This window comes from Daucus carota, chromosome 1, assembly GCF_001625215.2.
Source record: "Daucus carota subsp. sativus chromosome 1, DH1 v3.0, whole genome shotgun sequence".
In the NCBI taxonomy this organism is placed as follows: domain Eukaryota; kingdom Viridiplantae; phylum Streptophyta; class Magnoliopsida; order Apiales; family Apiaceae; genus Daucus; species Daucus carota.
In genome coordinates, this window is record NC_030381.2 from 32,907,183 (window position 1) to 32,923,181 (window position 15,999).

Genomic DNA, 15,999 nt, shown 5'->3' on the forward strand with positions numbered 1-15,999 from the left:
CCGAGCCAGAAAAAAAATAAGGACAAACGACCCCTACTTGTGTTTGGTTAACAAGTTAATTTTGTAAAAGTATTTGTAGTGTAAATTTTTAATCCAATATTTGGAAGGTGAAAAGAGGTACCAATACCACGGTTAAAGCAAATTTTTGAACAAAAGTAGTAACTGAAGAAGGCAGAAATATCAAGAATATACATATATGCTTGTTTGTAAAATCCTTACTCAAACTAATAAGATGCAAGAAAATCCTATTCCAAAATACAAAAATATATTTTTGCTAATTGTTATAAGGTTTTGAATGATTTTGTAACATCCCGACTTTTCGGAATATTAATACTAAATACAAAACTAAAATACAACGTAATTAATCGAAAATTCTATTACAAAGGTGACTATTACAAAGCCCAGCTAACGGAAGTCTAAACGTCAAGCTACTCCAAATCTAATATCCTCAAACTCCAATTCCAATGCACATCAACTTGCTCTTAAATCAAACCTGAAAATTGAAAGTAATGAGCTATACAGCCCAGCAAGCAACTAATCGATCCAACTAGTCGGGCCAAGTAACATGTATACACATAAGATAAAATATACTTTAGATACGATAACAATATACGAAACAAATAATTTCAAAACACTTTCATATTCTTATTCGATGCCACAATCACATGGTGAACAATAACTCAGAACTCATAATTTATACCACGACCACTACAACCCGGTGATAACGGTCCTGAATTTTCTGAAAACTGTCACTATAACCCGGTGACTCGGTCCTTATTCTTATTCTTATTTTCACAAACCATGGCATAAATAAGAGTTCCGAAATCATCGTCAACACCGCACATATACGAGAACGAAAACCAATTAAAAATATAATCACTTAGCCCAAATTTATACAATCAAATATAAACATATAACACATAATTTTTAAAACACTAGAAAGATCGGTCAGAAACTTACCTCAACACCGAAATCAAATACTCAACACCATACTAGATCATATAATCAATCCTTGGCAACCAACCAAATTCATCTCATCTTAGACTCCAAAATCCTCCGCGAATCCAATCTGCCCAGATCACTAATCTACTGTTTTGACCCCATAAACAATATTTTCTGAGAAAACTCAAAACACGAAAGTTGTAGAGGACGAAAAGACCTTTCCGAAAAGGTATGGATCATCAAAAACGGACTAATAACGAATCGGGAATTAAATAAAACGTCTGCTGATCAGATTCAAAGAGAAGAATAGGGTCTGAATAAGTTTTGGGATTTTGAGAACAGTTCGAAAACGAATCTGAGAAAACATTGTGAAGGAAAGTTGTAGACAATTGAAAGAGCTTTCTGAAATATCAAGAATCATCGAAATCCGATAAGAATTGAATTTACTACGAATTTTACAAGACAGCTGATTTGCGTGAATAAAAACCCTACGAATTTTTGTAATAAAAACGAAGAAAAAGTCGGACGGCTCACACAAGATAATAAAAGAATGAAGAAACAAATCAATATATAGAGAGGGTCAAAACCCTAATTCTAACCCTACCAGTTATCCGAATACAAGTCCGATCCATATTTTAAGCCCCAATATCCTAATTCAATTTTAAATCCTAATTCAACTTTAATCCTTTATTATTATTATTACTAATCAATTAATATTATTCTAAGAATTATGTGATATTACAGATTTAATTATTTTTTATAAAATTGTGCTCACTTACTTTGAACGAGGGATGCAATGAAATTTTTACTTTAAATGAGGGACTGGCAAACTTTTTTATAATTTTAATTTTTTTAAATTATTTAATTTCAACTATTTGAATTAAAAATATAATTCCCATATTTTGAAAAAATAAATTTATTCCACTTTAATATTGTATATTTTAAAAATATTCTAACTCATCCTCTCTCTATCTCCCTAAAACATATTTGGGTTTTTTTTCATAAATACCCAAGTCTAAATGAATTTTTGGAAAAATATTGTTACTTTTTAAAATAAATTGCAAAAATACTATACTTTAAATTTTTTTTGCAAAAATACGGAGGTCTACAACTACTAGTAATCATATATGCAACCACAGAAACAACTTCGAATTTATTTTTTTGAAAATTACTTTAGTTGCAGAATAAGTTGCAATCACTTGCAAATGGATAAAAATGAATGTCCGGCCCCTGCGGTGCCTACAGCAATAACAAAAGAACAACCATAAAATCAACTAAAAACACAAATCAACTAAAAACAATCACAAAATCAACTAAAATCAACCAATTAAGATGAAGATGGGGATTGACTTCCGTCTCCGGTACAATCATAACCAATTGAGACGAATGGGGTGTAGATTTTGAGTTTAGTGGATTCGTTGAAACGTTGGGAGATCTGGGCCTCATAATTGAAGGTCGGCACAACGTCGAAGGCATGATTTACGAGGCAGAGGTTGGTGCGGCGTGGGAGAGAAATGAGAGAAGAGGGCGAGGACCGAGGAGAAATGAAAGAGACGAAATGCCGGAAAGAGGAGGAAAATATTGTTTATTGAATTTCATGGCAGCGTGAGGTTGTGGCCGTTGGTCCTGGAAGATGAAGATGGTGTTGCAGCAAAAACAAACCCTGTACTTATGCATATGTGTAATTAAAATTATAAAGAAATCGTATATTTGCAATCATTCGAGGCAGGTCGTAGTTTTGCAATAAAGAAGGTAAAAAGGGGGTATTTTTGCCAAATTCCAAACATCTATACTATCTATACTATAATATAATAAGGCAACATAGGTATAATTTGTAGTCGTATAAAATTTTGGTTTGGTCATCTCCTTTGTTACTACAAGTCTGTTACATGGAAAATTCTCTTACTCTTACAATATTAAAGAGTTTTATACTGTTTAAATTACAAACACTTGAGATTCTTACAATATTAAAGAGTTTTATATCGTTTAAATTACAAACACTTGAGATGTAGTACAAGATAAAAATTCCACCATTATTCTTTTAAATATAATTTATATACTATATTATAATAAATCGACATTGGTATAATTTGTAGTAGTCCAAAAAATATAATCAGTTGGTAAATATAATCCGGTTAAAATCCAATTCATCAATTCTAAAATACTAATAAGATGATGTTAAAATTTAAATTATAATTAATAAATTATGAATTCTATAAAGAATTTTATACCGTTTAAATTACAAACACTTGAGATGTAGTGCAAGATAAAAACTCCACCATTATTCTTTTAAATATAATTGGGAAATCTACAAAATTACCTACCTTTTCTTTTATTGTTTTCAAAAATACTACCTTCCAGCATTATTTTTAAAAATACCTTTTCATAAATTTTTTTTTTCAAAAATACGGTTTGCAACTTTTGCAACCTCATCTGCAACTCCAGGCGGCGCCAACCGTGTTGCAACCTCTTTTGCAACTTCATATGCAACCGAATTCCTGATTTCAAGTTCCAGTTTTCAAATGTCATTTTCGACCTCATTTTCGGAATCGATATATATATATATATCGATTCCAAAAATGAGGTCGAAAATGACATTTGAAAACTGGAACTTGAAATCAGGATTTATAATTGCATATATGGTTGCATATGGTTGTATTCAGTTGTATATGGTTGCATTCAGTTGATTTTATTGCAATCTAGTGGCCCCGCCAGGGGCACACCATACATCTGTTGTTACTTACAGTTTTCAGTTGCATTTAGTTGCAACTGAGGTTGCAAATGAAGTTGCAACTGCAGTTGCAAAAGGTTGCAAAAGCAACTGCAGTTGCAACTTCATTTGCAACCTCATTTGCATCATTTGCAACCTCATTTGCAACTTACAGTTTTCAGTTGAACTAGTTGCAACTTTCTATTTTTATTTGCAACCTCATTTGCAACTTTTGCAAACTCATTTGCAAACCGTATTTTTGAAATTTTTTTATGAAAAGGTATTTTTAAAAACAATGAAAAAGATGATAGTATTTTTAAAAAAATAATTTTACAGATGGGTATTTTTAAAAAGATCCCAATATAATTTATATACTATATTATAATAAACCAACATTGGTATAATTTGTAGTCGTTCAAAAGATATAATCAGATGGGAAATACAATCTGATTAAAATCCAATTCATCAATTCTAAAATACTAATAAGATGATGCTAAAATTTAAATTATAATTAATAAATTACGATATTTATACCCGCCCGTTCTTCGCACGGGTTAAAGGCTAGTATATATAACATTCGAAACGCAACCGAAAATGTTGACAAAAACGTCTCATCGCGGTGGACCAGGAAATTTTGATAATAAAATTAAATAAACTAGCATAAAACAAAGATTCAAAATTCAATCATTCAAATATGCCAATAGCACACTTCGGACTTCCCTCTTATCATGAATTTCAAAATTTGAAACCCCCAAATCAGATAGACAGATACTGTTGGTATATAATCCATCTATCTTACTAGTTGCTAGTATTACTATCCCCGATTAGTTTCAAATTTCTCCGCACAGAAATGGAAAACGTATCGACTCTGATTGTTCCTTGTTCCAAACACAATCACAAAATCTATCAGCACTGGTTCAGTTTTGCTGATTCAGGTACTTCTATCTTTATCATTTTTTATATCTTCACATACATACATATATAAACATGTTGGTTTTCTGTCTTAGATGGCGATGGTCGATTAACCGGAAATGATATCGACACTACAAAGTTCTTCTCTATGTCCAATTTGTCTCGTCCACAACTCAAGCAGGTATAGGGACTCTCTCTCTCTCTCTCTCTCTCTCTCTCTCTCTCTCTCTCTCTCTCTCTCTCTCTCTCTCTCTCTCTCTCTCACTCTCGCTCTCGCTCTCCCTCTCCCTCTCCCTCTCCTTCTCTCTGATACAATCAAGTTTAAGTTACGCATTTATTGCTTAAGGAATTGAAATTTCATCTCAATACTTGTAGATTGTAAATTTGTAATGCTTTATTGCGAAGTTGTTTTGTTTTGGATATTGGCGTAAACAAAGTCGATATATGATAGATGTGAAATAATGAGCCGACTTTATTCTGGTTTTACATCGTTACAGAATATAATTATTTGATATTGTATAGCATTTTAGTGTATTCATAACTTCTCCAGGTATTCTAATCTTATCTGAATATGTTTAGTGATTTAGTATTTGTGTATTGTACTTGTGATTGTCTCAGATATTCGCGCAAACATGTTCGATTCTGCAATTAATTTTTTAGTGTATTTCAGTTTTACCTTGTAATGTTAGTGTAAAAGTTTGTTTAATCTGAAGATTTAAAGTGTAGGTTCTGTGGATACCTAGTATATGCCTAGTGAATTTATCATTACACATCATTCTGTTGTAATGTGAACCGTAGCTGATATGGTGTTGTTGACATAACTTTTATTATAGCAAATTTAGTCGATTTCTTATGAATGTACAGTTTGTGAGAGTATTTTTTATTATAAAGTTTAGTTGATTCGAAAACATCTTCATTCTATATGTAGTTTTGTTAAGATAATACAGTGAGCATCACTCTTGTGCTAGTTCAACCCTTAGTTCTTCTGATGGTGTTTGTCTTCATTTGTTTAAATTTGAACCCTTCTTTTGGTAATAAATTGCTTAGTAAAGTCCTTGAGTTCATAATAATTTGTACTACTATTTCTATTCTGGCTGATTGATTGTGGTTTTATGAAAAGGTTTGGGCAATTGCGGATTCGAAACGACAAGGTTTTCTAGGTTTGAATGAGTTCATCACTGCTATGCAGGTTAGATATGTGTTCTTTTCTTGTTTGCTAATTACTATGTGTCTTCTACTTTCATGTTTGGAGTACAGTATGTTATGTATTTTAATTACAACTTTGCAACAGTTGATATCTTTGGCACAAGCAGGGCATGAACTAAGACATGATTTTCTCCAAACTAAAGGCAAGAATTTTCATTTGCATTTTAGCACGCTGTTTAGTCTTAACATATATAACATTTGCCACTGGAGTTATGTGTAATTGGGTCTTATTACATAACATTTGGCTTTTTATTTGATAGAAGTATAGAACTAACTTGCTACGTTGTTCCTTTTTTATAGTTGACTTTGACAATCTGCAACCCCCAGTTATGGAAGGTTTGAGTTCTTTGTTGAATGTAAGTAGTCTTAAGTCATAATTCTGTCCTTTTAACATTGACCTTCAAGTGATTTGGTTCATCATTTCCCATCACATGTTGTAGAATAAGAAGGTTTCCACAACAACAGCAGAAACTGAGTTGAATGGTTTGTGCTCTCTCTTTAAGTATGTAAAATGTAATTTGCGTGTGTGTGTCTGTGCTAAACAATGTTAAGTACTACTTGTTCTGTACTTTGATGAAAATACGTTAACAGTTTTAACACTTTATAGGAACAAGGACTCTGCAACAGTCACCATCTTTTAATCTGCTTACTTCAAAATTCACTAAGAAGGTAAGGTTGATTACATTTATTAGTAGTTGTTTTGGCACACGTTTACTTGACTTTTTCTTTTGTTCACTTGTAAGTTTATTTTACTCCTGCAAAAACATGATTGTAGTATCTGTGACCGAATCTCTTTCCAGGACTTGTGGACCAAACAGTTTTGCGACAAATCCTGATTTTGACAAATATGTTATATGCTTTTATTTTTTTATATATCCTTGTGAATGTCATTTGTCACTCAAAAACCCTGATCCACATTATATTGCCTGACATAGTTTTTCCTTCTTTATTTTTGTGTAGAAGCCCCAAGCATCTATAAATGCAGTCACTTCAATAAATGATGGCTTGAAACGATTATACGTTGAAAAATTAAAGCCTTTGGAAGTTGCTTACCGTTTTAATGAATTTGGATTGCCCTTACTGGTGAGCAGAGTGTAAAAGATATACATTAATGTTAATATGTTCGTGATGATCTTTGCTATGAATAAATGTTATCTAAATCTTTATCTACTTCGTGTGATCATGTTGATGTGTTGATGTGCAGACAGATAGTGATTTTAATGCCAAACCCATGGTTATGCTCTTGGGTCAGTACTCAACAGGCAAAACCACATTTATTAAACATCTGCTCAAATGCAACTATCCGGGTACATCTAAATTTGTTCGGAGTTCCATTTTTTCGTGAATGATGCTAATGCACACTAATAAATGATAAATGATACTACTAGCTTTAACTGTCTACTGTACTTCTACTTTTTTGTGCAGGAGCTCACATTGGACCTGAGCCAACAACTGATCGATTTGTGGTCGTTATGGTAATACTATTTTGTATCAAGTATTTATTTATTTGGACTAGTGGAATTCATGTAATCTATCAATGCCAGAACTACGCAATCGCAATTGCTCTTACTAGTTACTAGTTATTGCCTTATACGTATCACATTGATAACTTGTGATCCTTCTTATTGTTGGATAACTAGCTAATAGCTTCACTTTAGTATCCTGACCTAAAAATTTTTACAGTCTGGGCCTGATGAGAGGAGCATACCTGGGAACACAGTAGCTGTTCATGCTGATCTACCATTTAGTGGTTTAACAACTTTTGGTGGAGCATTCTTGTCAAAGTTTGAGTGTTCCCAGATGCCACATGAGGTCTGTTACAGCTTCTTGTATCAATACATATCTTCACATTAGTGATTGCTGAATGATGATATATTTTAATCTATTAGATTAATAATTTCTCTCTCAATTTTCAGTTGTTAGAGCACATTTCATTTGTGGATTCTCCTGGTGTTCTATCAGGAGAAAAGCAGAGAACAGAAAGAAGTTATGATTTTACAGGTGCTATATCATGGTTTGCTGCGAAGTGTGACCTTATTCTCCTTCTCTTCGACCCACATAAACTCGATATAAGTGATGAATTTAAGCGTGTAATTTCATCTCTACGAGGCCATGATGACAAGATTCGTGTAGTCCTCAACAAAGCCGACCAAGTTGATACACAACAAGTAAGTGTTATCCTTAGAATCCAGTTAAGTATTGTATTAAGTGCATATGCTAACAGTTCCTTCTGATTATAGCTAATGAGAGTGTATGGGGCTTTAATGTGGTCGCTTGGAAAAGTTCTAAACACGCCTGAAGTTGTGCGCGTTTATGTTGGGTAATTTTTGTCCCTGACACTCTGTGCATGTTTGTTTCACAAAATCATACGATCCGGTTTAGTTGTAGATATGATTGACATTCTCTAAAGCTGACATGGTTTTCTGGGAAATAAAATTTTGTTTGTAAAGTAACCAACTTACCTTATGCCTATGTTAATTATCAAATATATATACTGATATTTTTCATGGTTTATGCAGCTCATTCAACGACAAACCCGTAGATGAAACAGCAGTTGGTCCAATGGGAAAAGAGCTCTTCGAGAAAGAACAATCTGACCTTCTCGTAGACTTGATGGACATCCCGAAGAAAGCATGTGATCGTCGGGTATGTTTATAACTTATAATTTTGGTCAATTTGTGTCTGCATACTTTACATGTATGTCACTTTTTGTATATTAGTTAGATAACTTCTTAACTTCTTTTTCGTAAACAAGCCTAACAGTACTGCCTTACAGATTAACGAGTTTGTTAAACGAGCTAGAGCCGCAAAGATTCATGCCTACATTATTAGACAATTGAAAAAGGAAATGCCCACGATGATGGGTAAAGCTAAGACTCAACAACGCCTCATTGATAATCTTGAAGATGTATTCACAAAGGTTTAACTCTCTGTCTGATCTGGTTGTGAAATCTTAAACATTTGCTAATTTATTATTAATCTCATATTCTCTTGAATCAGGTTCAAACAGAATTTCACTTATCACCAGGTGATTTTCCAGATGTGGACCACTTCCGAAAGGTTTTGAGCACTTATAACATAGACAAATTTGATAAGGTAAAGCCTAAAATGATTCAAGCTATAGATGAAATGCTTGGCCATGACATACCAGACCTTCTCACTAGTTTCAGAAATCCATACCAGTGAACTTCTACATTTTGAGTGCAAAAAGCCTTTTTGCCTTGCTTGAAGTATACATATTATTGTGATTCATGTTATATAAAGACAATTTGATTCTGTCAACTTGTTTCCATTGTTTTTTAGTTTCAAGAACAAGGATTATAATTGTAACCTAAACCAATCTTATGAGATGTTATGGTTGCAATTTTCGGCTATACATTTGGAGTTTTAAATTGGTTGAAGCATATTATTCTGTTTGATATATTTAATTGTTTCGATCTGTAGTTGAACTCAGTTTTTTTATCCTTACCTTCTTGCATGTTCTTGCATTTTTCCTTCTTCACTTCAATTGTACGTTTCCTTCTTCACTTTATTTCTTTGTTTTTATAGTTTTTAACTTAAGACATCTCAAGCATCAAATTTTCATATATAGGGAATAATATAAGGAATACTGTTGGAGTGAAATAGCTTTTTGAACCCTCATAGTTTAGGTAATGATTATTTTAATATATATATATATTAGGGGTTGAAAATGAGGAATGCCGTTGGGGTTGTTCTTAAGGGATGAACAGTATTCTGCCTTGGTTGCTTCTTTACCCCTGACAATTTTCTAAATGCGTTTAATGAGAACCCCAAGTCCGGAATCCAGATAGCTTTCCCTGCAGATTTTTTTAGTTGAATGCTGGTATATAATAGGAGCAAATGTTACCAAGCTGTTTTGTTTTTCTTTGACACCTTAAAGTTTAAAGCAAATGTTACCAAGCTGTTCCTTATAATTGTCCATGGAGTGCAAGGGAAATCCTATATTTCAGGTAGGGGTGTCAAACGGATAAAACGGATACGGATTTGCCCGTATCCGTATCCGCCTACTCAAAATCGGATACGGATACGGATACGTAAATTTTTGAATAAAAAGATCCGTATCCGTATCCGGCCGGATATTATCCGGATACGGATAATATCCGTATCCGCTTTCAAACATCACCAAAAATCAAATATACATTCTGAGATTAATTAAAAAAACATATTTTCAACCGTTCAACAGCAAATGTATACCCAATCAGAAATTAATAACATACTTTAACAGAAATTTGGGCATTCAGGTTAAATATTTCGAACAAAATATTAATTTTAACAACTTAAAATCACAAAACAACACTATCTGCAACAATTTTATAAAGAAAAAGCTTGATGAAGATAGTTCCATTTTCTCCATTTGCAAGATACTTAATGTTTTTTATTTATTTTAAATATTAATTCTTTTTCAAAATTTATATGATAAAATAAAAAATATATGTAAATAATAAATTTATATAAGTATTATTTTATACATATAATAATAATTTCGGATACGGATATTTTCGGATACGGATACGCCTATATCCATATCCGTATCCGCAAACCCCGGATTCGAATACGGATAATATCCGTTTTATTCCGGATACGGATTATATCCGTTTTTTTCCGATACGGTGACGGATTTTTCGGACGGATATCAAATCTTTCGGATTTTTTTGACAGCCTTATTTTCCGGCTGCTTGCTTTGCAGGAAATAAACTCTGTTATTTGTCTTTGATCTTCGAATTAGTTGTGGCATGACCCTTGGGCTGAATAATTTTCCACCTGACTCCCTCTATTCAACTGCTGCTAACAATTTTTTACTTTTACAACCACCTGGAACTTGATTCGTTTGTTTGAGGGGAGCTCATCCACCTGGCCGCATTTCAGTTTTGAGACGGTTTGCAGTTCATACTTCATATAAGAATGAGTTACTTACAGTTTGTAACCCCTAGGATTGCTCCAAACGCACTTAAGATCCTGAACTATCAAACGTGACATAATGCACCCTGAACTTTACATTCCCGTGCAAGTTGTAACCCATAGTCACTATTCCGTCCAAATATGCCGTTAACTTTAACTGTTTGAGAGGTAACAGTGTGTATATTAGTTTCTAACAGCTACTTTACCCCCTGTGACTCCTCTAAGTTTATGTATTATATTTTGAAATTATTTCTGAACACACACAACGATGTAAAAAATATTAAAATAATTTTTAAAATATGTATTTATTTTAAAATTTTAAAATAAGTTACATCGATTATGTAAAAATAATAATAAATTTTCAGATTCTAAATCTAGATACATATTTTAAAACTTATTTTAAATTTTTTTACATCATTGTGTGTGTTCAGAAATAATTTAAAAATATAATACATAATTTTTGAGGGGTCACAAGAGGTAAAGTAGCTGTTAGAAACTAATATACACACTGTTACCTCTCAAACAGTTCAAGTTAACGGCATATTTGGACGGAATAGTGACTATGGGTTACAACTTGCACAGGAATGTAAAGTGCAGGATGCATTATGTCACGTTTGATAGTTCAGGATCTTAAGTGCGTTTGGAGCAATCCTAAGGGTTACAAACTGTAATTAACTCTATAAGAAATGTCTTGTATAAATGGTGGTCCAGCTCAAGTGCATATTATGCAACGTAGAGAATGAATGTGGGATCATCTATTGTCTATTTGTCAATTTGGTAGGATTCTTTGGGGTAGCCCGTTGTTGTAAAAAAAAGGGTTTTTTTCCTAAATACCGAAGTCTAAATTTGTTTTTACAAAAATACTAAATTTTTTAAAATTTTTTTGCAAAAATACCGAATTTTTGAAAATATTTGCAAAAATACTGTATGCATTCCGTTGCAACCACACGAAACCATACTTGCAACAAGATGCAATCATATTTGCAACTCATGCGGAGCCAATTAACGAAGTTGCATCTTATTTGCCCACCGTATTTTTACAAATATTTTTAAAAAATTAGTATTTTTACAAATTTTTTTCAAAAGATGGTAAAATCGCAAAATATTTAGGAAAAATAGTATTTTTGATAAAATTCCTAAAATAAATTGTCCATTTTTTTTAAAACACGATATAATTTAAATTAATATAATTATCATGAATATAAAACAAGATGCCTACGTTTAATTTGGGATGAAAGAAGTAACACCATACTTAGGTTTATATATTGGAATTCCTTCATTATACAACTATAAATTAACTCTATTTTATATTAGCTAAATTACAAATACTACTACATATAATTTCTATAGAATTGTAGCTTTTTAAAAAGAATATAAATTTATTTCTCCATTAAAAAAATATAAAAAAACAAAATAACACCACCACGAAATGCAGCTTTTTCACCTAGATTATATTAGAAAAAACCGTAATTATTAATTCAAATGATGTTCAATTGTTGTGATCATATCATAAAAGCAAAAGAATGTACTACTTTTCTTTATGCAAATATAAATTAATTTTAATCAAATGTCCTTTTCTTTTACTAAAAACCCGATAAAATGGATTTTTGTTCTGCATTTTGATTAAATAAATACAGATTTTCTGATGTTTGCCAAATTTTCTTTAAGCAAGTATAAATTAATTTTAATCAAATTTCGTTTTCTTTTACTAAAAGCCCGATAATATGGATTTTTGTTCTGCATTTTGATTAAATAAATACGGATTTTCTGGTGTTTGCCAAAGCAACCACTTTTTGAACACGTGAAATCGGCTAAAACTTATTGATAAGCATGACCTATTATGTACAAAAATCATGAAAGTTAAAAACTGCGCACACACAAAAAGACCAAAAGAAAATATACTACTCCTTCTGTTTTGTTTTTTTTATATGTTGGACACGTAATTTTTGGTGAGTTGATCGGATAGTAAAAAAAAAATTTTAATTGATTTTTTTTATGAATTAAAATTTTGATTACATATTTTTATACAGAAAAAAAAATTTAAAAATAATATTTTTAACTACCCGGTCAAATCACTCTGTGTGCCAAGAATTAAAAAAAACAGAGGTAGCAGTAATACAAAAGTTGGAATGAAGTGGGAAAAGTGTTTTTAGATCCGGCGGCCAGGCCGCCATAGCAAAGTACAGAGAGTATCTCGCATGTTGGCGTGACTCTCCGGGAAAAAAAGGATAAATATTCAGACCAAGCGTTTGGTCTGACTGTGGGGGCTTGATGGAGAAAATAGGAAAGAGATTTCAAGGAAAAGTGGTGATAGTGACAGCTTCAACTCAAGGCATAGGCTTTGCAATTGCTCAACGTCTTGGCTTAGAGGGTGCTTCTCTTGTCATCTCCTCTCGCAAACAGGTCCTTTTCTTTTCTTTTTTTTTTATCACCAAAAAGTCTTTATGAAATTTTCATATGTGATCGCCTTGTTATTTCTTGAAATTTATTTCCAGTTTATGCTTGTTTAGATTAGACGAATTGATGATGCTTAAATTTTGAATTTTGTTATATCATGTCATGTGCCGTTTACTTCAGTTTGATGTCTAAATTTTCATAATTTGGTGCTGGGTTTTTTTATGGTCTAGTCTGGTTAGAAGAATTTTGCAAATCCATGAATTTTCTTCTGGGTTTCTTTTGAATATATAAAATGGTTGATTCTCCATTCTGTAAGTCTCGTGTGACTCATGCTAAGGTGTTATAAAGTTTGGATATATATCATGTTTGGGCAGAGAATTGAGAATTGTATGTAAGGGCTTAAGTGAGTGTGATTGTTTTTGGGCTTATAATGGTTTTACAGAAGAATGTAGACGAGGCTGTGGAAAAGCTCAAGGCGCGGGGAATTGAAGTGTTAGGGATGGTTTGCCATGTGTCCGATGCTCAACAGAGAAAGAATCTCGTTGACAAAACTGTTCAGGTGATAAAATAATGTTTGCTTTTCATCTTTGTAGCTGAGTTAAGGATTAGTGTTGGATTGTTTGATATGCTGCGGTGGAAATATTTAGTTTGTTTAAACGAATTAGGAATTTGTATAGTTAAGCTACTGTTTTTTTCCATGAGATAGCTTTAAATGTTAATATGTTGTTAGTGTTGGCAGTTGGCACTGTGTTAAGGTTTATGCAAATTCACACAGCATTATTTGTAAATTTATTGTGGTGGTGAAAGAGTGACCAATAAAAGTATAAAACTACCACTAGTTATCACCCTTATGATATCACATAGCCAAGAACTGGTGAAATTATCTTATCATGTGAATTAAATCGAACTTACCAATTTGGTCTATCCCAATCGTTTAGGGTCTGCGGACATAATCCAGAGGCTGTTTCTGATTACCCTTGGCCATGCATTTAATTGTGTCTGAGCTCCGAAACCACTCAGGAAAGTGCAAGCTCTACTAAAGTATATTTCACAGGCCCATATTTTTGTCAAAGTCCAGCAAGCTTGTTGTTCTATTCCCAGATTTTAGGTTCTTCTGAACAATTAGTAAGTAAGAGTGAAATATTTCCTCCAGTTCCATAATCTGAAATGTGGTAGGGAAGTAGCTTATATGACTCTAGTTCTAAAAGTTATAACAGTGTTTATATTGGTTCCTATTTCTAAGAAGCGGCATCCTGAATTCAATAAAACCCGATAATTTGCGGTACAGAGATAGTTTTGTTGTAGTAAGATCTTCACATAATCAAAGTATGTGATCGTTTATTAATATTATGCCTCAAGTGTTTGGACATAGATCTCAAAATGCTTCTTTTTGGTCTTCCACTGCAGAACTATACTATTAAATTTTACAATTTTTTTTAATTCTCTACAGCGTTAATTTTGTCGGATCTTCTATGAACTAAACTGGACGCATTATAAGTGTTTTTTTCTCCTGAACTGGTATCTCGGCTGGTGCTGCATCACCTGGGTGATAGGATTTAACATTATAATGTCAATACTATATCTAACTGTAAAAAAACAGTTAGAAGAGTATATGGTCCTCCCCTCATGTCTTGTTGCTGTGGCTTGATTGGATTGTTACCATCTTTTGTACCCATGTGTTTATGTAAGTGCTTAGATCATTCTTTTATATTAATCTGACTGCAGAAATATGGAAAAATTGATGTGGTCGTGTCCAATGCTGCTGCGAATCCATCTACCGCCACCATTTTGGAAAGTAAAGAGTCGGTCCTTGATAAGCTATGGGAAGTTAACGTGAAAACAGCTATACTTCTTCTGCAGGTATGTCTTGATAATGTATACTTTATTAGCAAAATCAAAAGTGCAACAACTTAATAAAATTTTACCAGTCTAGTTTTTCACTTTTGAACCTGTTACCTATATCCGATTTTTTGTGGTAACTTATCTGTACCCATCTAGATCAATTTCTCACATATCCTTTTTATTAATGTTCTTAATTTAACTATATTTATAAAAGAACCTTACACTTTCTCCGTCCTGTTTTCTCCTTTTTATTAATGTTCTTATTTTATAAAAGAACCTTACACTTTTTCCATCCTGTTTTTTCCTACCTACCAAGGATGCATCTCCACATTTAACAAAAGGTTCATCTGTTATTTTTATTTCCTCCATTGGTGGCTACAATCCGGCATCCTCAATGGCCATGTATGGGGTGACGAAAACAGCCCTCCTAGGACTTACCAAGGTAATGCATGATTCTGATGTTATTGCTTATGATAACTGGTCGCTACATGATGGACATCATTACTCGTATTCCTGAGTTTTGCTACATGTACCATCATTACTCGTGTTCCTGAATCTTGATTATGTTGTAGGCTCTTGCAACAGAACTGGCCCCTAATACTCGAGTTAATTGCGTTGCACCTGGTTTCGTACCAAACACACTTTGCCGATTTTATCACAAAGAATGAGACTATGGTAAGTGTCGGGTTTTTAAAATATTTTAGCTTTTATGATGAATGGCATTCTGAATCTTCTGATCTGATCCTGCCTTGGGATTGTTTGTAGAGAAAAACCATTGAGGGATCCACGTTACTCAACCGGCTTGGAACTACAGATGACATGGCGGCTGCCACTGCTTTTCTGGCTTCTGACGATGCTTCCTATATAACTGGAGAAACATTGGTGGTTGCTGGTGGAGTGCCTTCCAGGCTGTAGCGCCATATTCTGCTATGCTCTACAAAGCTTTTTTTTTGTTCCCTCAGTTCTCCTTGTAGAGTGTCTTGTAATTTCCCATTATAACATAAATGAAAAATTATCAAATAAATGTTGAATCCTTGTCTAATTTATTACACCATACAGAATTGTTACAA

The 15,999-nt window shown here is 32.9% G+C and overlaps 2 protein-coding genes across 3 annotated transcripts; both read left to right on the plus strand.

Moving 5' to 3' along the window:
- Positions 1 to 4,373: 4,373 nt before the first annotated feature.
- Positions 4,374 to 9,232, plus strand: LOC108209581 (EH domain-containing protein 1). Of its 2 annotated transcripts, none has more exons than XM_017380574.2 (16): positions 4,374 to 4,587; positions 4,660 to 4,745; positions 5,685 to 5,753; positions 5,856 to 5,913; positions 6,071 to 6,126; positions 6,211 to 6,253; positions 6,378 to 6,439; positions 6,734 to 6,853; positions 6,975 to 7,077; positions 7,196 to 7,245; positions 7,454 to 7,582; positions 7,687 to 7,938; positions 8,011 to 8,090; positions 8,290 to 8,416; positions 8,547 to 8,690; positions 8,771 to 9,193. In XM_017380574.2, exons 1-16 carry the CDS (start codon positions 4,503 to 4,505, stop codon positions 8,954 to 8,956), a joined length of 1,650 nt encoding a protein of 549 aa, XP_017236063.1. In that variant the 5' UTR covers positions 4,374 to 4,502; the 3' UTR covers positions 8,957 to 9,193. The 2 variants fall into 2 exon arrangements, with proteins under 2 accessions (XP_017236063.1, XP_017236057.1); XM_017380568.2 differs by having other exon boundaries at positions 4,375 to 4,587; positions 6,731 to 6,853; positions 8,771 to 9,232.
- Positions 9,233 to 12,824: 3,592 nt separating this feature from the next.
- LOC108207108 (tropinone reductase-like 3) lies at positions 12,825 to 15,999 on the plus strand. Its single transcript, XM_017377573.2, is given in 7 exon segments — positions 12,825 to 13,093; positions 13,530 to 13,646; positions 14,813 to 14,947; positions 15,246 to 15,371; positions 15,502 to 15,564; positions 15,566 to 15,604; positions 15,695 to 15,999. Coding segments are annotated over 7 exon segments (762 nt in total). The 5' UTR covers positions 12,825 to 12,961; the 3' UTR covers positions 15,845 to 15,999.

What these genes read in the sequence shown, in the direction of transcription:
- LOC108209581 (XM_017380568.2), top strand. Translation starts at nt 4,503, where the DNA reads ATGGAAAACGTATCGACTCTGATTGTTCCTTGTTCCAAACACAATCAC. An exon ending in CTCGTCCACAACTCAAGCAG is followed by an intron (nt 4,746 to 5,684) that starts GTATAGGGACTC and finishes TTTTATGAAAAG; the next exon opens with GTTTGGGCAATTGCGGATTC. An exon ending in AATTTGGATTGCCCTTACTG is followed by an intron (nt 6,854 to 6,974) that starts GTGAGCAGAGTG and finishes GTTGATGTGCAG; the next exon opens with ACAGATAGTGATTTTAATGC.